The sequence below is a fragment of the Cetorhinus maximus genome, chromosome 21 (assembly GCF_964194155.1).
Source record: "Cetorhinus maximus chromosome 21, sCetMax3.hap1.1, whole genome shotgun sequence".
In the NCBI taxonomy this organism is placed as follows: Eukaryota; Metazoa; Chordata; class Chondrichthyes; order Lamniformes; family Cetorhinidae; genus Cetorhinus; species Cetorhinus maximus.
This window is the reverse complement of record NC_135899.1, coordinates 8,232,100-8,260,059: the sequence shown is the minus strand read 5'-3', so window position 1 is coordinate 8,260,059 and position 27,960 is coordinate 8,232,100. Positions and strand designations below refer to the sequence as shown.

The 27,960-nt window shown below is 43.3% G+C and overlaps 3 protein-coding genes across 3 annotated transcripts in view; 1 reads left to right on the top strand and 2 right to left on the bottom strand.

Moving 5' to 3' along the window:
- Positions 1–756: 756 nt before the first annotated feature.
- Positions 757–6,238, bottom strand: LOC144695503 (butyrophilin subfamily 3 member A3-like). Its single transcript, XM_078566380.1, has 2 exons — positions 6,220–6,238; positions 757–2,992 (listed from the first exon to the last, which is right to left on the bottom strand). Exons 1-2 carry the CDS (start codon positions 6,236–6,238, stop codon positions 2,406–2,408), a joined length of 606 nt encoding a protein of 201 aa, XP_078422506.1. The 3' UTR covers positions 757–2,405.
- A 1,114-nt stretch (positions 6,239–7,352) lies between these two features.
- LOC144695502 (butyrophilin subfamily 3 member A1-like) overlaps positions 7,353–27,960 on the bottom strand; it is a 67,164-nt gene continuing 46,556 nt past the window's right edge. The window contains 6 exon segments of the mRNA XM_078566378.1: positions 7,353–7,414; positions 15,249–15,377; positions 20,772–21,056; positions 24,363–24,553; positions 24,555–24,708; positions 25,544–25,631. Of these exon segments, the coding sequence (XP_078422504.1) occupies positions 7,353–7,414; positions 15,249–15,377; positions 20,772–21,056; positions 24,363–24,553; positions 24,555–24,708; positions 25,544–25,631 (909 nt within the window).
- The window catches only part of LOC144695628 (butyrophilin subfamily 3 member A3-like), a 267,537-nt gene continuing 254,335 nt past the window's right edge, over positions 14,759–27,960 (top strand). Inside the window, exon 1 of the mRNA XM_078566528.1 lies at positions 14,759–14,791. The gene's annotated coding sequence lies outside the window, so the exon portion shown is untranslated. The remainder of the gene's footprint in view (positions 14,792–27,960) is intronic.

Below are 27,960 nucleotides of genomic sequence, written 5' to 3'. Positions count from 1 at the left end.
TCAATGGGCTGAATGGCCTACTCCTGTTCCGAGGTATCCAGCAGCAGGTGCACTGTACTGCACCATAAAACTTCACTGATCGTTGTACAGCGGCGACATCGCCATCTGCTGACTGAAATGGGCACTAAAATGAACTGCAAAAGAAAGTTCAACAAACTGGGGGAATTTTCACTTTTAACACTGGTTAAATTCTACCCTGTAAAACCAAGATTGGCAAACTCTGTATCACCAAGAGAGTTAATGTATCTGGTCTTATTGTAATCAGTAAGGGAACCAAGGGCTATGGGGAAAAGGCAGGAAAATGGAGTTGAGGATTATCATATCAGCCATGATCTCATTGAATGGCGGAGCAGACTCGATGGGGCGAATGGCCTACTTCTGCTCCTACATCTTACAGCCTTATTTTGACTCTCATCATGAATGATGTGGTGTGCTGATTACCTGAGGAATGTTCTCATTGTCAGAACACAACAACACCTGCTGTTCAAAAAAATCAAATGAATGGGGGAAGTGATGAGAAAGGGCTGAATTAGATTGGTTCACCATGGAAATGCAGTGTTTTCACCCTTCAATATCTGGATTTCCCCTTCAGGCTTTCATGTTTTGGGTGCAGAGTGAGAAATGAAACACAGAAGAAATCACAGCTACAAACTGGGAAACAGGTGAAGAGATGGAGGATGGGACTGGGTGGTTTGACTGACTGAAGCAGTGAGTCGATAAAGGAAGGAGAGACACAAGATATTTAATTCACTTCTCATTTTAATCCTCTGACATTTATATTTGTATTGGTTTCATTTACATAGGTTCACATAGGCACACATTTCACGGAAGAACAGAGCATGCTATTTATTACATTTCAGGAAGATTGCTGTACCTGACCAGAGATAATGATTAGGTAGCCGTTTCACTGAGCCCCTCTGTTCTGTTTCCCAGTGTGACCCTATCACTTTGAAAAGTTGAACAAGGGAGCTCAGTGAGGAAAGTGTTGGAGTCATCAAGTCTGAAGATGATAATGACAGGAAAAAGGTGCTGGATGTGAGGTGGGGGTCGAGAGAAGTAAAAAGTAGAAATGAAGGGGAACTGGGGAACTGTGGGGCATGGGAGCAGAGAGGGGAAGTTTGGTCCTTTCGGGTGTGAGGAAGGAATTTTGTTTTTATTCATTCATGGGATGTGGGCTTCGCTGGCTGGGCCAGCATTAATTGCCCATCCCTTCTTGTCCTTTAGAAGGTGGTGCTGAGCTGCCTTCTTGAACTACTGCAATCCATGTGGTGTAGGTACACCCATAGTACTGTTAGGGAGGGAGTTTCAGGATTTTGATCTAGCGACAGTGAAGGAATGGTGATATATTTCCAAGTCAGGATGGTATGTCACTTGGAGGGGAACTTGCAGGCGATGGTGTTCCCATCTATCTGCTGTCCTTGTCCTTCTAGATAGCAGAGGTTGTGGGCTTGGAAGATGCTGTCTAAGGACCTTTGGTGAGTTTCTACAGTGCACCTTGTAGATGGTACACACTGCTGCCACTGTGCGTTGGTGGTGGAGGGAGTGAATGTTTGTGGAAGGGGTGCCAATCAAGTGGGCTGCTTTGTCCTGGATGGTGTCAAGCCTCTTGAGTATTACTGGAGCTGCACTCATCCAGGCAAGTGGAGAGTATTCCATCACACACTGACTTGCGCCTTGTAGATGGTGGATAGACTTTGGGGAGTCAGGAGTCAAGTTACTCACCACTGGATTCCTGGCCTCGGACCTGCTCTTGTAGCCACAGTATTTATATGGCTAGTTCAGTTCAGTTTCTGGTCAATGGTAACCCCCCAGGATGTTGATAGTCGGGGATTCAGTGATGGCAATGCCATTGAATGTCAAGGGGACATGGTTAGGTTCTCTCTTGTCGGAGATGGTCATTGCCTGGCACTTGTGTGGCATCAGTATTAAACTGAGAGGGAGTGTAGAAAGAGTGTCTTTGGGGAACTGTCAGCTGGAAGTGAGGGAGTTCAAGAGGGAAAAATGAAAATTTTCAAGTGCCATGGAAACGCAGTCTTTTCACACTTCAATGTCTGGATTTCCCCTTCAGGCTTTCATGTTCTGGGTGTAGAGTGAGAAATGGAAACACAGAAGAAATCCCAGCTACAAACTGGGAAACAGGTGAAGAGATGGAGGATGGGACTGGGTGGTTTGACTGACTGAAGCAGGGAGTCAGTGAAGGAAGGAGAGACACAAGATATTTAATTCTCTTCTCATTTTAATCCTCTGACATTTATATTTGTATTGGTTTTATTTACAGTCTGCTTGGAATTTAACAATGAATAATTTGGAAATTAAATGACACATTTAACGACAACCTGTTGTCATTGGTGGTTTCTAACCCCCAACCACTGACCTCTGCTCCTGACCCTAATCTCTGGGTCAAGTCATTGTGGCATCGTGGATGTTGTGACCACCCCGGGGACCCACCTCTTTTTCAGATCCAGATCAGAACCAGAGCAGATTCTCATCCACTGATTTTTATCCCAAGTCCCGAAGTAGGGATAAAGTTCCTCCATAAATTTATTCCCAGTGAATGTGTAGATATGGGACTTGGTGTCTACTCTGTAAAATGAAACTGTCCCAGACTCATAACTGAGATAAACTCCCATCTTCTTGAGGATCTGACCAGCAGGGAGAGGGAGATGGGATTCAGGAGAGGAGTTTATATTAAACCGATGCTCAATCCATTCAATGGTCCAGAATGCAGTCTCTGGGCTCAGTCTGACCGCACTTTTCCTCTCCACTGACTCTGCGGCTTCTCCCAGGCTCCAGCCTCGATTTCCCAACACTTCCACCTCCCAGTAATGTCTCCCCGATGTGAATCCCTTTGATCCTAATACACAGAATCTGTTTTTAAATCTCTTCCTGGTGTCAGGGAGATTCCTCCTAATCTTGGTGTATTTCAAACTCTTCCGATCCTCAGACACCTGAAGCCAGTGATTTGCTGTGTCTAAATCTAGCTTCACAGAGACTGGAAGAAAGAGCAGAGAATTAGAAAGATTCGCTGGGGGTTGGGGCAGAAGAGAAACTCACTGGGGGAGGTGGGGTGGGGGTTGGGGGATAGAAGGGTGGAGAGTCACACAGACTTTTTACGTTTAAAGAAACATCTGAACACAGAGATGCTACATTCCTGCTCTCCTAGAGCCTGATCTTTTTTTCCTGTTTAATTAATTGTTGGATATCTGCTCCCAATCTCAGTGATTGGGAAGAAGCAAGATTCCCACATAAGCCGAGTGCTTCTGACTGATTCCCTGTTTCTCACAGGAGTGGGGTGGAGGCAGGAGCCAAAACAGGCAGAGATCTGTCTGTCTTCTGAAGAGGAGGAGTTTTTAACTGCGGGGTCTCTTCAGTCTGTGACAATGCTGACTCCTGCCTGAAGCTGGCGGGATGTGACTGCTGGAGGGGGTCGATCAGGTCACTGCAGGGAAACAAGGATGGGGATGGACAGCTGGTTGACGGGGGGAGGGTGGGGGGGTGGCATTGGTGATACCTATTGGGGGGCTGACACAATTTAATTCTACTATTTGTACCATCACCTGTCAATGTCCCTACCTTATGCTCCAGGTCTTCATCCTCTCTCCCTGCAATCATTTTCAACTTCAGCTTTTCTAACTCCAGTCTTCCATGTATTCAGACCCTCAATCCCATTGCCACATTCAGTCAGTGTTAGTAGAGCATTCAGTCATCATGTCACCACAATCTGTTACTCAATCTTCCCCTCTTGCTGCAACTCTCTCCACCTTCAAAAATCTCAAAACCTACCATTCTGTTTTGGAGCACATTCCCAATACCTGCCCCTCACTGAGGCCCCCTTGTAAAACTATTCATTGTGTAAAATGTGCTATAAAAATGTGAGTTGTCGGGTCTATTTTATCTGTTGATGTGGTGTCAGGGTGCAGGTGGCTGGTAGCAGAGAGTAACAGTTTCTCAATCATCCAGTTCAGAAATCAGTCTGACACAGTAAAGGGAATGATTATGATGAGGAAAATGGGCAGATCGGGTCACAATGGGGAATAGGCCTGAATCTGACAGATGGATATTTTTCCAGTTTCTTCCAAAATGGCCTAAGGCTTTTTTGTTGCCTCTGGCAGGTTGGGTCAGGGGGTGTTGGGTCTCATTGTAGAAGTTACGCTGAGAGAACAGGAATTGATGGACCATTTAGTCTTTTCCTGTCTTTTGTTATTGTTTGTTGAATTTAACATTAGATTTATAACTGTTTAAAATCAATAGATGGTCACTGGAATTTATTGAGGAGACCCAATGTATCTTTGTGGGGCCAGGAAGAGCATTGCTGCCCACATCTCCAGACCGACATGGCATCTTTAAAATAAAAAGGAAATGACTTGCCTGAACTTGATCCCTGCTACCATTAGCTCATCTTGACAAGTTTGAGACCGTTTGATATTTAGTCGACCCACGGTTGACATGCTCATCCTCATATCATCCAGACACAATCTTTCGATTTAAGTGAGGCTCACACTCCTCTGGGACAGGTGGCCTTCCGGTACCTGAAAATTGGGCGTTAATTCCCCAACCTGAAACTGGTGGAGGTGGAAATGGGGCAGGAACACTGTGTAATCAATCTCCCATCACCATCTCGATCCCGCACCCACACTGTTCCCACCGCAGGGGAAGAGTTAAAATTAGCCCCGAGAATCAAACAACAGCAGAAAAGACTGGAAATGCTGACTCTCCCAGGGAGGGCAGGTCACACGGTAACTGAGAGCCACAATCCTTGAACTTTTCAAACAGTAAACCCCCAGCCCAAACCCCATGGTGTCATTTAAACCCCCAGCCCAGACCCCATGGTGTCATTTAAACCCCCAGTCCAAACCCCATGGTGTCATTTAAATCCCCAGCCCAAACCCCATGGTGTCATTTAAATCCCCAGCCCAAACCCCATGGTGTCATTGAGTAGGGATTAATAACAAAATGAAGAAATGCTGTGCCTGAACTGCATGTGGAACATTTCCCAATCAGAACAGGTGATTGAACTGGGAAAAATGTCAGGCAGTCTCGGGTCCAATTTTGCAGGATCGATCAGCACTGCCCCTCCAAGCACATCATCCACCCATTTACCAGAAAGGGAATTGACCCCAACTAACAGGAACTGGCGACACAGAACCTTCTGCCCCATTCCCCTACACAACTAATCCCCAGAAACCAAGAACAACAAGTTGTCTCAACCTCTTGACCCAATCATGTCAAGAAACCTGGATGTATCAATGCTCTCATTCCACAAGCATCGAGCAATCAAAATGTACCTGCAATACAATGACTTCACAAATGTGAATGTGCTCCTAAATGTTCAATGGCTTCATTAAATATATTCACAAATGTGAATGTACTCCTAAATATTCAATGGCTTCATTAAATATATTCACAAATGCATGGTTCATTTGTAAAGTATAGGCATTAACTGATAACTTTTATGTTCATATGAAACAAAATTTCAGCAAAGATAAAACAGCTGGAATAAAGCAGCTCAATGAGCTCTTTCAAGTATTGGCACTGAAATATTCAGGAACTGTCCTCCAATGTTTATTATAAATTAGGGGGCAGTTTTATTGAATTATATCATGGTTCTGTATTTACCACAATTTAGTTTCACTTTGCCGTAACCTGCATGGAACAAGAATATTTAATATCTCACACTTCTTACTGACTGTCAGTTAAAACTATCAAATGTATTTTCACACATTGGGAACAAGCAATCCCCTCATTCAGACTGCACCATCACAACTGGGTTCACAGCTGTTATCACAGCGAGAATCCAATGATTAACAATATGGATTAAATGATCTTAGGCACTTTTCAGCATTCCTGTCTCAACATTGAGTTGAACAATTTCAGATTAAACCCTCTGCCCCCATTAGTTTTTAACAGGGCAGCTGTTGGTGATGATTCTGCTTTTCCCATTTACACCTCCTCTCAGCCCATCTTTAGTTTCTTTCCTTGTCCCATTACCATCTCCTTTTGCCTTACACCATCGTCCCTTTTATCAGTTCGTCTCTCCTGTCTTCCACCCTATCATGGTCTTCCCATTTGTTGTTTCCCCACCTCCCCTTTTCCTGCCTCTGGCCTGGTTTAAAACCTGTTACATCTCAAACTTTCTCCTGTTCTGTTAAAAGGTCATCGACCTGAAACATTAACTCTGTTTCTCTCTCCACAGATGCTGCCCGACCTGCTGAGTATTACCTGCACTCTTTGATTTCATTTTGGATCAAAAGCTCTGTTCATCTGAAAATAATTATTCCATTAAGTTCAATGAAAAGACTGAGCTGCAGATTGAAAACTGAGACTGAAATATTGGGAATGGTTTACAGTATTTACATCTCATGTGATCAGCCCACAATTCGTGCACACTAACTCTGTGCAAATGACAAGCTGGGAGTTGAAAACCTGTCAGCTGAACCCAACCATAATGCTGCTGTCACTTTCACCTGTTTCTAGCATGTTTTAAAGGGGTTCCTTGTAACAACATTACCCTGGACTGACAGTCAAATTGTGGTGTGGTGTCTGACCTCTTTTTCTATTTTAGAATGGATATCTGGAGGAGGAAGAGAAAATTGAGCAGGAGGGTCCCATTCTGCTCAAGTTCAGTTGTCTCTGGAAAATTAACTAATCAGAAAAACCTCTCTAACCCCTCCTCCCAAAAAAGTAGCAGAGAAGTCTAAAGGAAAAAAGAGAAAACATGCAAAACAAATAAAAAGATGTCACAACATATTATTCTTTCTGGTAGAATGATGAAATAAATTTGTCGGTTTCATTGATCTGGGATATTCTGCTGTTTCACTCAGTGTTCTGCCCCCTCGTGAAGTGTATTTTTCAAGAACAGACAACAAAGGATAATTACATAATGTTGGCAAAACTCTTAATTGAGAAAGAAAAGAATTAACCCATTACACCAGAAAAGGATAATATCTAATCCACTGCACTATCCAGACCCAAAGGTAAAAGGACACAAGAGGACTTATGCGGAGGCAGAAAAACAAAGAAAAGTTGATGGTTCTGTGATATAACATTCCAAAATCTACCAATATCTTACACAACGCACCAACCTATTTCAAAAATAAAAACTGACACCTGACCCACAGAACCATCCAATCCCAAAGGTGAAAGGTCAACATCTAACCCACTGTCCCACCCAGTAGTTGTGGACTACAGCAGGAAGTTCTAACATAACAAGGTGTGAGGTTCACAGGAATGTAAAATGGTCAAAGCCAGTGGGGTAGGCTTTTCATAAAAAAACAAATGGGATTGTAGAACTCTATCTTCAAAATTCCAGGGCTTCCATGCTATGGAACTGGAATTTTCGTATTCACTGTAAATCAGAGTCCAGAAATGGTTCTTAAATAGCTTTTATCTTCCAAGGTACAAAACAGCTGTAGTTCTGCAAGTCAAGAACACAGGAATGTATTAATGTGAGAGATTCTGCAGCTACTGCCACACCCTATAAAAGAATATAGGGCCTACAAATAGATCACAACTCCAAAATTAAACTCTTAAAACAGATTACTTAAGAAAGTGTGTGATAATATGAATAAATAGTTGATCACATTTTAAAATTCTAACACTCAAGTAATGTACCCTGAACATAATAAAATGCCCTAAAGCCCTTCATAAGGGCATTATAAAACAAAATGTCATTGACTCATATAAGGAGATATTTGGAGAGATAATCAAATACTTGGTTAAAAATCGAGATTTTAAGAAGTTTTTAAAGGAGGAAAATGAAGTGGAGAGTTTTAGGGAGTGAACTGCAGAGATTATGGCCTTGCCAACTGAAGGCACAGCCATCAATGGTGGAGCAATTAAAATCAGGGATGCATTAGGGTTGCAGGAGTAGCACAGAAGTGTAAAGAAAAAGAGAAATCATGCAAAACAGATATAAAGATGCCACAACATGTTATAGTTCTGGTAGAATGATGAAATAAATTTGTAGAATTCATTGATCTGGAACGTTCTGCTGTTTCAGATCAGAATTAGAGGAACACAGATATCTGAGGCTTGTAGGACTTGAGGAGATTACAGAGATAGGGAGCTGACAAGGCCATGAAGGGATTTGGAAACGAACACTTTAAAATTGAGCTGTTGCCTAACCAGAGGCCAGTGAAGATCAGTGAACACTGGAGACTTGGGTCAGGTGACTGGGACTTGGTGCAAGTCAGAACATGGGCAGCAGAAACAGTTAGTGCCCACATGCAACAAGACCTGGACAACATTTAGGCTTAGGCTGAGAAATAGGAAGTAACATTCATGTCAGACAAATGCCAGGCAATGACCATCACCAACAAGAGAAGCTAACCATCTCTCCTGAATGTTCAATGGCATTACCATCGCGCATCTCCCACTATCAACATCCTGGGGGTTAGCATTGACCAGCCATATAAACACTGTAGCTCCAACAGCAGGTCAGATGCTGGAGAACTGTGACAGCACAGGGAGGTTAGGGTTTGACTGGCTGGTGAGTAACGTGGCTGCATTTCCCTTTATCCAGAGTTAGGAATTTTGCCCAAGCAGCTGTGTAATTTTTAAAAATGAATTATTTTTAGGTAATTAATGTTAAGTAAAACATTTCAGTTAACCTCCCAATATTTAAGCGATATCAGCAGATAAGAAGTGAGCAGCTGGTGAATCTTTTTTTAAAGTAGTAAGTTTTATGTCTAATAGAGAAATGACAGGGCAGCTCAGATCCATGTACTGCGCATTTGTTGTATATGGGAATTCCAGGACGCTTCCTGTGCCCTGGATAACCATTAAGTACAGGAAGTGTCATCAGCTGAAGCAGCTCGAGCTCTGGGTTTCAGAGCACGAGCAGTAACTGGCGTCACTACGACGTGTCTGCAATGCTGAGCGCTTCATGGATAACATGTTTATCGATGTGGTTACCCCACAGCTTAAACGTATGCAGAGAAACAATGCATGGATAACCACCAGCACTCAAGAAGAAACAGGTAGGTAGTGCAGGAGTCTCCTGAGTGTATCTCACTCTCCAACCAGTATTCAGTTCTGGATGCAGGTGAAATTGGTGATTTATCTGCGGGTTGCAGCCTGAACCAAATCAATGACATCACAACTGGCTCAGTTGTACAGGGGTCACAAAGAAAACTGGAAGAGCAATAGTATGGGAGATTTGATAGTTGGGGGAACAGACAGGCATCTATGCAGCCGCAGACATGAATCCAGGTTGCTTTCCTGGTGCCAGGGTCAAGGATGTCACTTAACAGCGGCAGAGCACACTTAGGGTGGAAGGTGAACAGTCAGATTGTGGTCTCCATCACTACCAATGACATACAAATCGAGTATCTCAAAACCAGCAACCTCAGGAATCTGTGACAATTTCAGATCTTGCTGGCTTTCGAAGCGGAGGTGATGGTTGGTTTCAACCTCATGCATGTTGCAATACGTCTCCTCCTATGTGCACATACCGCCCTTGTGCCTTGTTTGGCCCAAGAGTCTGACTATTTCCCTTTATGTTGCTTCTTTTCATTCTAAAGGTCATGTAAGATCTGGGTGGTTATAGATGCTGCTTACCTGTCAGTAACAGGGGAAACTGCTATACAGTACTTTCATTCACCCCCGAAAGCTGCAGCAGGACACTGATGGTGAGATTTGCACAATGTTGTGATTAAAGCTCAGGATGGGTCAAGCTGGGTTGGGTGGGGTCAAGGGTGGCTCCAACTGGAAACAACAAGCACACAATGCTACATGGAAGCATTCATTTTGTTCTTTATTCTATTACTGGCCAGACGGCACATTTAGAATTTTGCTCTCTACTGTGGATTTGTGGTCAATTAATTAACTAAAACTAGCAGAATAATACAAATCTTTTGAGGGCTGAATGCTAAAATCATTAAACTTTTAATTATGCATTTGTCCCCATGCGGTATCCTTGCATGGCCTGCTTAAAAAAGCATCTGGTTTTCGGACATCGCCAGCTTTCGGATAGCCGGATTTGAGGTACTTTACTTGTAGATTGAAAGAAGGATGTCAGAATTTGAGGAGCTAGTTAGGAAATTGGCAGGCAGCGCCTCGAGAGGTAGTCATCTCTGGACCACTGCCTTGTGCATGTGAGGATAGTAATAGGAGTATAGAGTACATGAATGCGTGGCTGGAGGCATAGAGCAAGAGAGAGGGCTTTAGAGTCCTGGGACATTGGGAACAGCTCTGTACAGCCTGGAGAGGTTGCATCTAAACAGAGCTGGGATCAATTTCCTTGCAGGCTGGCATGCTAGTGCTATAGGGGAGGGTTTAAATTAACTTGGCATATGGGAACCAGGGAGTAATACGAGAGAATATCACGTGCACAGAGTAATGGGAGAGGCAGAAAGCACTAGAGCAGGAAATAGTAAGATATTAAGTGGAAAGTAAAAGAGTCTAAATTAGGGTTATTGTATGCAGATACACGGAGTATGATAAAATTGGTGAGCTGCAGGCACAGACAGCCATGCGCATATGTGATGCTGCACCAATAATGGAGACCGGGCTCAGAGAGGGGCAGAACTAAAAATATCTAAATATCCCTGTTCAGGAAAGATAGGGAAGGAAGGAATGGAGGAAGGCCGGCAGTGTTGTTTAAGGAGAACATTGCAACGCTGGAGAGAGGGTTATCCCAGAGGGGTCAAGGACAGAATCTATTTGGCGAATGCTTAGGAACAAGGAGCAATTACATTGCTCAGTGTACCTTATGGGCCACCAACTAGTGGGAAAGATATGGAGCAACACGTTTGTGAAAAAAATTAGAGAAGCAAAACAGCTATAGAGTAGTTATATGGGGGGCCTTAATTATCCAAATATAGACTGGGATAGCAGTATTATAAAGGGCAGAGTGTGGGTACAGTCAAAGTATACTTCCAGGAAGGGGAAAGGTAGGGCAAACAAATCCAGAGCTCCCTAAATGACAAAAGAGAAGAGAGTAAAGATAAAATGATGAAGGGTGTTTATGACAGATGTCAGGTAGATAATACAACTGAGAAATCAGGCTCAATGCAGAAGCTCCAGAGAGAAATTGAAAAAGCAAATAAGAGAGGCAAGAGAGTAGGAGAAGAGGCTGGCAGGTAACATAAAAGGGAATCTAAAGGTCTTTCTTTTTTTTAATATTCATTCACGAGATGTGGGCTCTGCTGGCTGGGCCAGCATTTATTGCCCACCCCTAGTTGCCATTGAAAAGGTGGTGGTGAGCTGCCATCTTGAACTCCTGAAGTCCATGTGGTGTAGGTACACCCACAGTGCTGTTAGGAAGGGAGTTCCAGGATTTTGACCCGGCAACAGAGAGGAATGGCGATATATTTCCAAGTCAGGATGGTGAGTGACTTGGAGGGGAACTTCCAGGTGGTGGTGTTCCCATCTATCTGCTGCTCTGGTCCTTCTAGATGGTAGTGGTCGTGGGTTTGGAAGGTGCTGTCGAAGGAGTCTTGGTGAATTCCCAAAGTGCATCTTTTAGATGGTACACACTGTTGCTACTGTGCATCAGTGGTTGAGGGATTGAATGTTTGTGGATGTGGTGCCAGCCAAGAGGGCTGCTTTGTCCTGGATGGTGTCAAGCTTCTTGAGTGTTGTGGGAGCTGCACTCATCCAGGCAAGTGGGGGGTATTCCACCATACTCCTGACTTGTGCCTTGTAGATGGTGATCAGGCTTTGATACTGTTTTAAAATTAGGGGACGCCCTTTTAGGACAGAGATGAGATTTTTTTTCTCTCAGAGGGTAGTGCAACTTTGGAATTCTCTGCCTCAGAAGGTGGTGGAGGTGGGGTCATTGAATATTTTTAAGGCAGAGGTAGATTGATTCCCTTGCCTAACAAGAACCTAAGGTTATCGGGGTTAAATGGGAATGTGGAAATTGAAACACAAGATGATCAGCCACGATCTTACTGAATAAGGAACAGGCTCAAGGGGCCGAATGGTCTACTCTTGTTCATATTTCTTGCGTTCTTATGAGTCAGGAAGTGAGTTAATAGTCGCATGATTCCTAGCCGCTGACCTGCTCTTACAATATTTACATGGCTAGTCCAGTTCAGTTTCTGGTCAATGCTAACCCCCAGGATGTTGATAGTGGGGGATGCAGCGATGGGAATGTCTTTGAACATCAAGGAGCAATGGTTAGATTCCCTCTTGTTGGAGATGGTCATTGCTTGGCACTTGTGTGGTGCAAAAGTTACTTGTCAGCCCAAGCCTGGATGTTGTCCAGGTCTTGCTGCATTTGGACATGTACTGCTTCAGTATCTGAGGAGTCGTGAATGTTGCTGAACATTGCGCAATCAGCAGCGAACATCCCCACTTCTGACCTTATGATGGAAGGGAGGTCATAATGAAGCAGCTGAAGATGTTTCTTCAGGGAAGGACAATACCCTGAGGAACTCCTGCAGTGATGTGCTGGAGCTGAGATGAATGACTCCAACAACCTTAACCATCTTCCTTTGTGCAAGGTATGACACCAACCAGCAGAGAGTGTTCCCCTTGATTACCATTGACTCCAGTTTTGCTAGGACTCCTTGATGCCACACTCGGTCAAATGCTGTCTTGATGTCAAGGGCAGTCACTCTCACCTCACCGCGGGAGTTCAGCTCTTTTGTCCATGTTTGAACCAAGGCTATAATGAGATCAGGAGCTGAGTGGCCCTGGCGGAACACAAACTGGGCGTCAGTGAGCAGGTTATTGCTAAGCAAGTGCCACTTGACAGCACTGTTGATGACCCCCTTCCATTACTTTACTGATAATTGAGGCTAGACTGATGGGGAGGCAATTGGCCGGGTTGGATTTGTCCTGCTTTTTATGTACAGGACATACCTGGGCAATTTTCCACATAGCCGGGTAGATGCCAGTGTTGTAGGTGTACTGGAACAACTTGGCTAGGGGCGCAGCATGCCTGGCGTTGCATTCTTCATTGAACCAGGGTTGATCCCCTGGCTTGATGGTAATGGCAGAATGGGGGATGTGCCAGGCATGAGGTTACCGATTGTGCTCAAGTACAATTCTGCTGTTGCTGATGGCCCACAGCGCCTCATGGATGTCCAATCTTGAGTTGCTAGATTTGTTCCAAATCTATCCCATTGCCACACAACACGATGGAGGGTATCCTCAATGTGAAGGCGAGACGTCGACTCCACAATGACTGTGTGGTGGTCACTCCTACCGATATTGTCATGGACAGATGCATCTGTGGCAAGCAGGTTGATGAGGATGAGGTCAAGTATGTTTTTGCCTCTTGTTAGTTCCCTTGCCACCTGCCGCAGACCCAGTCTAGGATGGACCCCACCCAGAGTACATTCTGCACTCTTGCCGCCCTCAATGCAATCAGGACGAGGTTCCTTCCCCATGTTTGACCTGATGCCATGAGACTTCATGTTGGTCCATGAAGACCCATGACAACTCCCTTCCAACTGTATACCACTGTACCGTCCTGCTGGTGGGACAGACATACTCAGGGATGGTGATGGTGGTGTCTGGGGCATTATCTGTAAGGTATGATTCCATGAGGATGACTATGTCGGCTGTTGCTTGACTAGTCTGTGAGACAGCTCTCATTAGCCCCCAGATGTTAGTAAGGAGGACTTCACAGGAGTGGGATTGCCATTGTCATTTCCGGTTCCACATGTAGGGCAGACTAGTTAAGGGTGGCATGGTCATCATTAGACATTTAATTCCAGGTTTTTAATTCAAATTCCACCATCTGCCATGGCGGGATTCGAACTCGGGTCCCTGGGGCATTACCCTGGGTCTCTGGATTACTTGTCCAGTAACAATACCACTACGCCATCGCCTTCTCTTGAAAATAGTAAAAAGGGTGGTGAAATGAGGAATGGGGCCCATTAGGAACCCAAAGAGGATCTATACATGGAGGAGGGGCATGGCTGAAGTACTAAATGAATACTTTGCTGCTGCCCAAGAAAATTGGACAACCCAGCAAGGTAAAAGGACAAGATCAGGAAAAACAATGCGGGAGTGAGAGGACCTGTGATTGGGTTCCAGACATTTGCTTGGAACTTAAAGGGAATTTGCAGCAGGAAGGGGAGGATCAGGTTGTCGTGGTCCACGTGGGCACCAATGATATAGATAGGGCTAGGATCAGCCATGATCATAATGAATGGCGGAGCAGGCTCGAAGGGCCGAATGGCCTACTCTTGCTCCTATTTTCTATGTTTTTTATGTTTCTCCTTGTCAACCAAGGGACCCTGTACTCAACTTTTCTTTATCTATTGCGGCACTGAACCTAATTATATTTTACGCAATGTTTTTCTAATGTACCTCGACATTAGGAGAGATGATAGCATAGTGATAATATTACTGGATTAGTAATACAGAGAATTGGCTTAATGCCCCAGAGGCATTAGTTCAATCCCACCATGGCAGCTGGGGGAGTTTAATTCCAATTAATCTGGAATTAAAAGCTTGTCTCGTTGATAATGGTAATGAAGCTAACGATTGTTCTTCAGGAGAGGAAATCTGCCAGATCCACAGCAAAGTGCTTCACTCTTAACTGCCCTCTGACCTAGCAAGCCACTCAGTTGCATCAAACTGCTTAAAAAGGAAAAAAGTAAAAAATTGCGGATGTTGGAAATCCAAAACAAAAACAAAAATACCTGGAAAAACTTAGCAGGTCTAGCAGCATCTGTGGAGAGAAACACAGTTAACGTTTCGAGTCCGAATGACCCTTCAACATTTCACCTCTCTTCTATTTTTACTTAGTTCTGTTGAAGGGTCATTCGGACTCGAAACGTTAACTGTGTTCCTCTCCGCAGATGCTGCCAGACCTGCTGAGTTTTTCCAGGTATTTTGTTTTTGCTTAAAAAGGAAACATTAATGGCTATACCTATGCTAGTTAGACTACAGTGGTTCAAGAAGCCATCTCACACCATCTTTTCAAGGGCAATTATGGGTGAGCAGCAAACATTAGCCTTGTCAGCAATCCTCATCTCACAAAATTTAAAAAAACAACTTTCACCTTCTTTCTCTCCATATAATCCAGAACCAGGTAAAGTAATGCTTCTTTATTCATTGGGTTAGCACCACATTGATTAAGTGATTGTCTTGATGTGTTCAAGAATAAACTTCCACTGCCTTATGCATTTTTCAATTACAGACTAATTTTCAGATGATTAAAATCTCCTACAGTTGTAATATAATTGCAATTTGTCGATAGATTTCATCCTCAGTTTGCATACACACATTTCATATTTGAAGGCTTTTTTAACACAATAATGTTGAACAATTACTTGTGCTCCTACCTTGAATTATTTTATCTTCTTTTTGGTGGACTATAACATCAGCAGCAACTGCTGCAATCACAAGGCCTGCAACCACCCAGAAAATTATCAGCCAGGCGTTGACCACATTGACTTTAGGAAAGAATTCATCTAAGGTAAGAAAAAGAAAAATCACTGTCGGAAGTAAATGTTATTTTCAAGTCCATCATTTGTCACCCATTCTTAACTGCCCTTGAGAAGGTGGCGGTGAGCTACCGCTTGAACAGCTACAGTTTATCTGGTGCGGGTGCACCCGCAATGCTGTTAATGAGGGAGTTCCTGGATTTTGATTCAGTGATAGTGAAGGAATGGCAACATAGTTCCATGTCAGGATATTGTGTAGTTTGAGGAGGAATTTGCAGGTGGTGGTGTTTCCATGCATTTGCCCTGGTCCTTCTAGTTGGTAGAGCTCACAGATTTGGAAGGTGCTGTTGAAGGAGTCTGGGCGAGTTTCTGCAGTGCATCTCATAGATAGTACACTCTGCTGCCACTGTGTTCAGGTGGTGGAGGAAGTGAATGTTTAAAGTAGTTGATGGAATGCAGAAAAAGTGAGCTGCTTTATCCTAGATAGTGTCAAGTTCTTGAGTGTTGTTGGAGCTGCACTCATCTAGGCAAGTAGGAGAGTATTCCATCATATTCCTGACTGTGCCCTGTAGATGGTGGACAGACTTTTTTGTAACTGCTTTGCACAACTGAGTGGCTTGCTAGGTCATTTCAGAGGGCAGTTAACAGTCAACCATATTGCTATGGGTCTGCAGTCACATGTAGGCCAGGCTGTGAATTCTAATAGTTGTCAAACAAGCCACTCTGTATCACACACTCCGTTACACTGTAAACAAATTGCAGGAATAACGAGTTACAGCGGGAGGGGTAACAGGTATTCACCCATTAACTGAAGAGGTGGAGGAGTCATTTAAGATACTGGGATCCCACTCAACTGCAGCAACAGGGGAAGGAACCATGAGGGGTCTTTGTCCCATATTTGGTTTGTTCAAACTAAGTAGTAAGGTTCTGGTATTTGGCCAATGACCTCAGCCCTGTCATGGAAAGGAAACTAGCAGACTTACTGCAAAAGTCACTGCAAAGACTTTCTGAAAACATGCAGCAAAATGTAGGGCTGACAGCAGAATCCAAGACCCTGTTTGCAGCAACCTCAGAGAGGATTTCTCAACAACTCAGAGCAGCCTTTGATGAGTGGCAGCTGTTGGAATCTGATTACGTCCCAGAGAACACAGGAGGCTTACACATCACTTTCAATGTACAGGAGTTGATTGGCCTGATGTAAATGATAAAATGAAAAAATTACAGAATGATAAAAATGGCGATAGAAATAAATACTGCGTACTCGTTACTGGATGTTTGCTCACTCGACTCATTCCTGGGATGAAGGGCTTGTCCCATGAAGAAAGGCTGAACAGGTTGGGGTTATATCCATTGGCGCTTAGAAGAATGAGGGAGAACTTGACAGGGTAGATACTGGGGGGATATTTCCACTTGTGGGGGTGACTATAAGTAGGGAACACCACTTAAGAAGAGGTCCCCTTTTTAAGATTGAGATGGGGAGAATATTTTTCTCTGTGTGTTGTTAATTTGCGAAATTCTCTAACCCAGAGATCAGTAAAGACTGGGTCATTGAATTTATGGGTCAACCACATTACTGTGGGTCTGGAGTCACCTGTAAGCCGGACTGTGAATTCTCTAATAGTTGTCAAACAAATCACTCTGTGACAAGCACTCTGTTCTCACATTGCGAACAAATTGTGGAAATGACGAGTTACAGGAGGAAGGATAACAGATAGATTTTTGATAGACAAGGGAGTCAAGGGTTATGGGGGGAGAGAGGAAAGTGGAGTTGAGACCACAACCAGATCAACCATGATCTTATTGAATGATGGAGCAGGCTTGAAGGGCCGAACGGCCTACTTCTGCTTCCAAGTCCTGTGTTCCTATATGTTCCTGTGTATCCAAGATTTCCAGTGCACTATATTGTAAGATCAAGATACTTTGCAAACCCAGGACACTTTCTTGCAGGGATAAAGAAATATTAGTAATCCCCATAAGGCCCATTTTCCTGCAGCTCAGTGGCAACAATACCCTAATTTCCTGAGTAAACAGGAGATAGCCCTGAGGATTATACACTCCTGCAGAACAGCAGCACCAGAGTACCCTCTGCTGAGTCCCCTCAGATGTCTTCATAGGTAGAAGAAAATCAGCAGTTCAAAAGCTTAACAGCGGAGCTTGGAGGTGATACAGTTCCCATGTGCCTGTTGCCCTTGGTCGTAGATTTGGCAGGTAATCTAACAACAGTATGGCAATGATGGAAGGAGGTGTAAAATGTGGTGCCTATCAGGCTGTTTTGTGCTGGATATTACTGACTTCTTAAGTTTGTGGCAGCTGTATCGATCCAGGAATGGAGACAGCATTACAGCACGCTCCTGGCTTGTGAAATGTAGGTGGTAGAAAGACTGTGGGGAAAACAGAAGATTGGACACTTGAGCAGCTCAGAGGCTGGGTATTCTGCAGCAAGTAGCTACAGTATTTATGTGACTAATCCTGTTGAATTTCTGGTCATTGGTGACTCACAGGATGCTGATAGTGAGGGAATCGACAATGGTAATGCCATTGAATATCAAGTGAAGGTGGTGAGGCTGGTCATTGTTTGTCTGGAAGTTAAGTAGCATGTAACATTCACACCACAAATTAGTCCAAACCTGGTGTTCCTAGCTCCTGCTGAATGCAGGACTATTTCATTAGCTGAAGAATTGCAACTTACAGCAATGTAATCACCAGCAAACAACCCCTTCTGACATTATGATGCCAGAAAGGTCCCTGATGAAGCAGATGAAGATGGTTAAACCTAACATGTTGCCCTGAGGAACTGCTGCAGTGATGCCCTGTAGCTGAGATGATTAATCACCAACAGGTAACACAAAGGAAGATCATTGTGGTTACAAGTCCAGTACAGGGGAGATTCCCTCCAACCTCCACTGGTTTCAGTTTTACAAAGCCTCCTTAGGCCCATGGTCAGTTAACATCATGGGCAGTCATTCTCACTTCACCACAGGGATTTAGCTCTTGGATCAATGCTTTGAGGTCTGAAACCAACTGATTCTGGACAAACTAACAATTAGCACCAGTGAACAGTTATTGTGATTAAGTGAACCTTGATAGGACTGTTGACAACATCTGAGGAAGGGCAGCAGATGCTAACAGCAAGAGGTTTTGCTACCCATGTTTGATCTGAACCATTAGACTTTATGTGGTTCTGAGTCAATGTTGTGAGCTCTCAATGTCAGTTCCCTTCTGACTGTATATTACTGCACAACTATCTCTGCTGGATCTGTCCTGAAGGTCAGACAGGACATACCCAGAAATCGTAATGGAGGAGCCAATGTTGGCTGATAGGTCAACAATGAGTATGAGTTTATCAGGCCACTGCTTAACTGGTCTTTAGGACATCTTTCCCAATCATGGCACAAGTCCCAGATGTTAGTGAGGAGAACTATACTGTATTGATGGATAAGATGTACCACTGTCATCTATTAATTCAATATCCAGATTGCAGGCAAGAGGCCCATCCATTTTTATTCTTGGTTTTCTTACTATCAGTTCCAGGCAACTGAGCAGCTTGCCAGGACACTGCAGAGGGCTATGAAGTGTCAGCCACATTAATTCTAGTCCAACACCAAACACATGCTGAACAGGGTAAGGATGACAGGTTTCCTTTCCTAAAGGATATCGATGAACCAGGTGGGATTTTCTGACAACTGAACAGTTTCATAGTCACTTTTACTGATACAAACTGTTTTGTTGCCAGGTTTTCTTCAAAATATGAAACTTAAATTTTACCATGAAATGAAATGAAAGGTACATTGCTGACATCCTCCTGACCCACAGCATGGATATATACTGGTCCCACTAACTGGAATGTGGTGCTTCAGCAGAAGTGTCTTCAACCTGGTGAAAGGTGTGCAAAGTCTCTGATGCTCTCAGTGTACAAGTCTCATGTTATCTACCAGGCTTATTCATCAACAGCTGCTTAATCTAGGTCCTCGTGCTTTGGCAAAGAGGCATGCCATTCATGAAGCTGCTTATCCTTCTGTAAACTGAGTAGGTTGATAGAGGCGAGAGGTCTCCACCCATGCAATTGTTTCTTTTTTGCTATAATTCTCTCTCACAACTTGGGACATCCATCTTGCAATGAACTAAAGAATGTGCATTTCTAGCTGTCAGCATTGAATGAGAGCAGTCTAGGTAACTGAAAAATAAGTGGCCACGGCTTATCTCAGAACTCTGTTCCATTGTTAGAATGTGTGTCACAGGGTGAAACCCACGGTTTGGATCATTTACACGTAGGGCAGGGCGAGCTCAGGTGTAATTTCCAAACATTAGTGGGGCTTTTGCATCGTCAGGGATGGGGAACTTCCGATCAGCATCTTGCTGCTACCCTGAAGGACTTTCATTCCAGTTAGAAGTTATTTGCAATCATACACTGGGGCATGATGTAGACGCTGAATTTCTTATGTTTTTTGTCAATTTACCAGTACTATCTGTTCTGGTGAAGGGGGAGCTGGGGCTGGTGGTAGAAATGTTCTACTTCTAGCGAAATTTCAGAACACCAGGAGGAACTCTGTTGTCTCCCCCCACAACCTCGAAGAAAGGAATTTCACAGACACAGACATTGGTCTTTATCATTCTAGAGTAAGAGCAAAGTGCTCTTTGTCCCTTTCACACTCGGGAGGGAGGGGGAAGGGGAAGGGGAGGGGGAAGGGGCAGTGGTGGAAAGGGGTCCTGCTATACTATGCAGTACTGTAGCATAGTGATAATGTCACTAGACTAGTAAACTATGCAAATGCTCTGGGGATACAGGTTCAAATCCCACCACAGCAGATGGTGGAATTTAAATTCAATTTGTAAAATCTGGAATGGTCATGATGAAACTATCATTGATTGTTGCAAAAACCCAATGTTCACTAATTCCTTTTAGGCCAGGAAAACTGCCAAGCTTACCTGGTCTGATTCATTCTTAACTGCCCTCTGAAATGGCCACGCAAGCCAAACTCAGTTGAAGGGAAATTAGGAGTGGACAACAAAATGCTGGTCTTACCAACAAGGCCCACGTCCCACGTTAAGAATACATCTTTTAAAAACTGTGTCCGATAAAATTCATTTCCATCCCAGGTGCTGTTATGCATAAACATTTGTATCTCACAACAATACTCCGGCTTGCAAAACCACAATACCCAGTGTCATGGTCCTAATTTCTATCCAGTGGCCACTAATGTAATATGAAATGTGACATTGGGTGTGGTGACCTCACAGCATCACAGATATCACCAGCGTGCTAACTTTTTGGTTAAAATATGAAAACTACCCCTTGGGTATGGTCCAGGGAGAACCAGTGCTCATGGATCCACACCCTGTCTGAGTTATTGCCTTCAGGAGAGGAGAAATATAGTTAGGAAATATTTCTTTTAATAAAAGGATTTCTAAACTTTCACCTACCTGATACTTGGACATGGGCCTCTCGTCTTTTGTTCAATAACCGGTTTTCCATGAAACATGAAAACCTGTTTACTGAATCACTTTTGACATTAATATGACTCTGGACAGTAATGAGGCCTCTGGAGTCCTTTATGAATTCCATTTCCGACTGGGTTGTCACATCTTGTCCATCCCCATCCACCCACCATTTCACTGGCTCAGGATATCATCCATCTGATTTGCACACAACATGAAGTCCTTCTTTGTTGTTTTCCTCCAAGTGAATCAAAGGTCGCTGTCCAAAACCTGCAATTAGTTTGAATTCCTGATTGAATCCTATTACTCATTTTTATTTTTTAAATGTTTAATTTCAACAACCCATAATCATTTTAGTCCTTACATAAAATCCACCCCGAGGAATCTGTCTGTGAATATGAGTCAGACTACTTTTCCTGTTTCCGGTATTATCAATCATTCCCTTTTTTAAATTAATTTACGGATAGAAGCGTTGCTGGCTAGGCCAGCATTTATTGCCCATCCCTAATTGCCTTGAGAAGGTGGTGGTGAGCTGCCTTCTTGAGCCGCTGCAGTCCATATGGTGTACGTACACCCACAGTGTTGTTGGGAGGGAGTTCCAGGATTTTGATTCAGCGACAGTGAAGGAACAGCAATATATTTCCAAGTCAGGGTGGACTCCTTCATCCGGCCTTCACTCAATCGCTTCGTCAATAACTGCTGCTGTAATATCAGCAGTTCCTGTTTGTTGAATTTTTTTCCCTTTTCATTTGTAGATCTCTGTACCATTCCAGATAGCATCAAACATATCAACAAAGAGAGCATTAATGTTATACTGTAGAAAGACCTCTGATGGGCTGAGGATGAACATCAATTCTCTGTTGATTATTCCTATCCACCTATTGACCATGACCCACAATCGAACACCAAATCATAATCTCCGTGTTACCAAACTCACCCTTTCAGAAACATTGGAGAGACCAAACGCAAACTGGGTGACCGCTTTGCAGAACACCTGCGGTCTGTCTGCAAGAAAGACCCAAACCTCCCTGTCGCTTGCCATTTTAACACTCCACCCTGTTCTCTTGCCCACATGTCTGTCCTTGGATTGCTGCATTGTTCCAGTGAAGCCCAACGCAAACTGGAGGAACAGCACCTCATCTTCCGACTAGGCACTTTACAGCCTTCCGGGCTGAATATTGAATTCAACAACTTTAGATCTTAAACTCCCCCTCCCCCCATCCCCACCCCGTTTCTTCCCCCTCCCCCTTTTTTTTCAATAATTTATATAGATTCTTCTTTTCCCACCTATTTCCATTATTTTTAAATCTAAAACTAAAACTTTTTTAGTCTTTCCACTCCACCCCCACTAGAGCTGTACCTTGAGTATCCTGTCTTCCATTCTTAATTAGCACTTTTCTCAGACAATATCACCACCTTCAACACCTCTTTGATCCTTTTGTCTGTGACATCTTTTGATTATCTGCTCCTATCACTGCTTGCTTATCTCCACAATCACCACACCCTCAACTTCTCTCTCCCCCCGCCCCCCCACCTTAGACCAGCTTATATTTCACTTTTCTCCTAACTATACTCAGTTCTGCCGAAGGGTCATGAAGACCCGAAACGTTAACTGATTTCTTCTCCACCGATGCTGCCAGACCTGCTGAGTTTTTCCAGGTAATTCTGTTTTTGATTTTTCTTTCAGAAACCTTCCTCACTACCCTCCACTCTTTCCCAAGCTTCCACTCTTATTGTTCACCAGCCCATAGCCAGTTTCCAATTCTTCCCCAAGATAAACAATAGGACTGTTTTGTTAGATGGATTACTTTAGTCCCATTGAACTAATATCCTCTGACCTCATCTCTTGTCCAATCTGTACCCACCACCATCTGTGACTCTTCTTATACCCTCTGACTTTGATGATTTCATGTTTTCCACCAAGCATTTCCTTCTACCATCCACCATCCCTCAAAACCTCCATCCCTCACCAGGTAAGACTCCAAACACAGGAGACTATTCACCGTATCTCATTGACTTCAGTTTTACTCAGGCTCCTTGGGGTCACACTCAACTCAATGCTGCCTTATGATAGTAACTCTCACCTCACCAGTGGAATTCATTCTGATGACTCCTTCCATCAGTTTACTGATGATTTGAAGTAGGCTGATGGGGTAGCAATTGACCAGATTGGATTCATCCTACTTCTTAAAGACAGGACCCACCTGGGCAATTTTCCAAATGTCCACAATCAAATATTGATTAGAAACCACATTGTGGACCACACTATAGCCAGGATATTGTCTTGAAAAAGAAGTCTACCTACGTCACAGAGCCTTATTTCCTATTGGGGTGTAAATCAAGTGGAAGTACTGGGACTTCTGGCATCACCTCTTCAAGGTTGACACTAGTTATTTATTATTTTTATTCATTTAGTGAATGCAAATCCCTGAATCCAAGTGATAGCCTCCTTGTTTGCAAAGTTTCAGGTGATCAGTCCACCACTTAGACTCTAGACGGGACTATCCTCGGTACTGTGCAACATTGTTTGCTTCTTTCCACAAGTGCATAAGGGGTTTGTGCTGAGATCCCAGTGGTGGAGGCTGGCTGCACAGGGACTCTGGCCTGTCCTGAATCTGTTCAGCAGTGAGCACTCTCGCTGTGGTAGTTCAAAGCCTGCCATTGACAGGTGACACCAGCAAGTTGTGGATACACAAAGCAACTTACCCCTTCCCATTGAAATTTTGCGCCATCTAGAAAAAGATGCCTTCAAAATGCCCCATCAGGCCCATGAATTTTGTCCCCATTACATTTAAAATAGGAACTGTGCAACTAAATTACATAAACAGAGTGTTGAGTGACACAGACTGGGTACTTCCAGTAATCAATCAACCCGATGATGCTACCCTTCTGAACACACATTTATCTGATGATACCTTTCTATGCATAAAAGATTTCCATGAGTGACATAATGCCAATTCGTGGGGTCACATATTTGAAGGGGCTCAAAGTTAATTTTGCAGCACATGCCTAGTGTGGTCTGAGCTCAGAAATGTTAACATACTCTGTTAGTGCAGTTCAGGCCTTAGAAGGTACCTGCTATGCGCACGCTCTGGACTTGGGAGTGTTCACACTGTGCACTCCCTGAACTCGGGAGTATTAGCATGTCCAACGTTTGAACTCTGAGGGATTATGTCTATGGTGTCAATATACTTTTCTATAAATCTCTGCACAGTTGAGCAGAGGTTGATCTTTGCACTGCCTGCCTGTAGTCTGAGTACCACTGACTGGATCAAATTGCAGGCAGAATGCTGGCTGAGTGGTATCCAATTTAACCTCTCTCTTCCCTGTGTTGTCTGTACGCTAGGGCACAGAGCTTTATTTTAATTCAAGAGCGACATAGATTTCCAATCTGGGCTAAAGATAGCAGTTTGAAATATTTGCTAAAGTCTTGAACTTTCCAGCAAGTTCTTTGTGGTTTTCATTTTCCAATAACATACAGCTTGCTAATTGTTCATGATTTTTAAAAATGCTGAAACTTGACGATTGTGCCTCATACTCATCAACCATTAGTAGTTTGCAACTAGAGGAACCAACCTCCAACTTTCAGATTTATCACTGCTTTGTCACAGTATGTTTTGGAGTCAATGGAACACGTATAGTTCCCTTCATCTGATGCTTTTATCTTCTTCAGTTTGAGGGAGGCATTTCCATGGAGAAATTCATCTTTAAAAAGTTCGGTCCTCTCTTGATAAGCTTTGTCCTGCACATCAGGTTGATCCTGTCTGGGTGTATAAATGTACTGGTGAAGCTGAGTCCAATGTAAACGATCGAATCTCCAGGTTATCCAGAGATGTAACTGGTACCAAGTGGCACTCTAATACACCATCTTCACCTACAGTGACTATGATGGGATGATCCGGCACAAGAACACGGAATTTCCCTGTAAAATATAACATTTTAAACATCAATACACTTCCTGCAAGAATAGATTTAATCTTCAGAGCAATAGTTCAAAGAAAACATATAAAATTTCATTTTTAGTGCTATTACACTTTGAAAAATCATGAATTTGGAAAATAAATTCATAATAATGCCCCCAAAAGGGGCAGAATATTACAAAAAAAGTATAATTATTTCCTCTTTATTGTTTACATTAACTGGCTCATCAAATACTTTATATGAACAGATCAGGTGATAAATGGGTATTCTGACCAGTAATCTCAGATTTGCACTCAAGATAGAGTGGTACAGTGGTACAATGGTGAAGTGTCCCTCAGGGCTTCATATGAAAGTAATAAAGCTAAACTTGACACTGAGCCACATTATGGCAAATGGTCAAAAGCTTGGAGTTTTAAGGACCATCTTAAAGGAGAAAGGGAGGCAGAGAGGCAGAGAAGTACAGAGAGGGAATTCCAGAGTTTAGGACCAAGGCAGCTGAAAGCACAGTCACCAATAGTAGAGAAATTAAAATCAGGCATGCTCAAAGGCCAGGATTAAAGATCCACAGATTAATTTGGTGGGTTGTGGGGCTGAAGTAGATTACAGAGCTAGGGTGGGGCAAGCCCATAGAGGGATTTGAAAACAAGGATAAGAATTTTAAAATTGTGGCATTACTTAATCAGGGAATAGATTAGAGGATACATAGGAAAAGGGATAGGTGGGTTCTTATTTCCTGTTTGAGACAATTTGTACGATAAATTAGCTCAGCAGGTGAAGGTACAACTTGGTTCACAACAAGGTGGCAGTAAGATCTGCATTGACGATTCATTACTTACCCAACATTACAGTACGAAAAGTCAGTAGGAACACAATAATGAAGCATCTTCCTTTCATCATTAGAAAGAACTGATTAAAGTGTTTCACCTGAGAAGAGAATCCACAGTTACAATGTTTAAAGATGCATAACCACAACACTGAAATTAAGTGTATCAGCACATTCTTCCAATTCCATTCTCTGCTATTTTTAACTGAAAGGGAGTCATTTAAAGGAAGTCAGTTAACACTTCGAGAAAAAAAATGGAGTGTGGAATTTCAGACAAATACTTTAAGTGTTCATGCGACAGTATCTAACAGCACAGGCTCAAGGCTGACATATTGAACTTGTGGCTTGTCCATGTTTTTGAGTGAGTTTATTTTTTCTAAATGTTCTAATGAAAAAGTTATACAATTTACAAACTTCATTTATGTCTAAGAAAAGTCAGAACATTCCTCATTAAGATAATTTCCAAATACTGCAGAAAATAGATCCAGGAGTGTGACAGTGGATAAAACTGTCTTAATCTGCAGGAAGAGGGTCAACCATGTGGGTGGGGGGAACCTTGGTTGAGGACAAAAGAAGCTATATAAATAGTGCTGGTACGGAAGGTTACATTACCAAAACAGATGTGACAGATGTCCCTCATAACCTTGCCTACACTTCCTCACGCCCAGTTTCCTGTAAAGATTCCATTCCATTCTCCCAGTTTCTCTATCTCAAAAGGTTCCCCTTGTCCTCATCCTCCTCCACCCCACCACCCTCCATGCTTAATGGATCATCCTCCCCAGTGCGATGCCACCACCAAACACATCTTCCCCCTGCCCCAGTTTCAGTCGCTTTGCCACTCCCTGGTCCACTCCTCAATCACCTCCAACATTCCCTCCTCTTATCACAGCACCTTTCCAGCCAAGTGCAGGAAATGCAACATCTGCCCTTTCACCTCCTATCTCCTCACCATCCAAGGCCCTAAACCACCCTTCCAGTTGAAACAGAGATTTACTTGCACTTCTTTCAATTCAGTATAATGTATTCACTGCTCATAATGCAGTCTGTTCTGCATTGGGAACACCAAATGCAGTTTGGGTGATTGCATTACAGGACACCTCCGTTCAATATGCAACCATGACCCAGATCTTCCAGCCGCCTGTCATACGAACAAGGAGCAGGAGTAGGCCATTCAGCCCCTTGAGCCTGCTCCGCCATTTAATAAGATCATGGCAGATCTAATAGTAGCCTGAAATATGCATCCTACCTATCGCTGATACCCTATCACCCCTGAGCTTTCCAAGAATCTATCCACCTCTGCCTTGACTCTGCTCATTTTGATTCTCTACCTTGATCTAATGTCGATGTCTCCATCCTTGGCCTCCTGCAGTGTTCCAGTGAAGCTCAACTTAAGCTCAAGGCTCACCTTCACCTCCTCAGGAGCAACTCGGGATGGGCAACAAATGTTGGCCTTGCCGGCTATGCACAAATCCCATGACAGAAACCAGAAGGAAGAAAACACATCTTTTGGTTAGGCATTTTTACAGCCTTCTGCACTCAAATGCTGTGTTCAACAATCTCAGACCAGAAGCTTTGCACCTTTTTGTTTTCTTTGCCTATGCAAGTTTCAATTTTACTCCAGTTTGTTTTTTGCTTTTGGATAGACAGCAACAGACCATCATTCTGTCATTCACACTTCGTCTATAAACATTCTTAACATTTCTTGTTTCTTTACTTGCCCCATTGCTACTCCTTTTGGCCTTGCACATTAACACTTCTGTTATTTAATCTCTCATGTCTTCAACCCGATCACAGATCTTCCCTTTCATTCTTTATCCACCCTCCCTCCTTTCACTTGCTTAAAACTTATTACATCTCACTTTTCCCAGCGCTTGATCGGAAAACTTGCTCAGAAACTAAAAAAAAAATTCAACACAAATCTGGAAGGAATGTTACTACCCTACTGCATCACTTAATAAAGGGGTTAGCGATAATGAAAAAAGAGCCCCATTAAATCCAAAAGTAGCCCCCACAAAATCAAAAAGTAGCCCTTGACAAAGTCTCAAAAAGATTCCTCAAGAAACATATTCTTTTGACTCCTGCTCAATACCTAGACCGAATCCGGATCCTAAGCTCCCATGGGCGGCCAGCATGACCATGATGGCAATTTCAGCAGCAGCATTCTCTTAATTGGTCATCACTAGGTCCGCTATCCAATTAAGGACAGCAGACTGGCCCAATCAGAGGCCGGCAGCTCTGTAGCCTCGGTAGTGCCACTGCTGCTGAGGTTGAGTGGAGAACAAGAGGGTGCATCCATGTTAATACAGTTTTGCAGGGGAGTTACAACTTATTTCCTCAGCTTTGTGAGGTTCAAGTTTTCCTCTTGTCCCTCCTTAATTTGGTTCAGCCACAATCCCCCTCCACTTGTTATAGTAACATAGGAAAATTGTT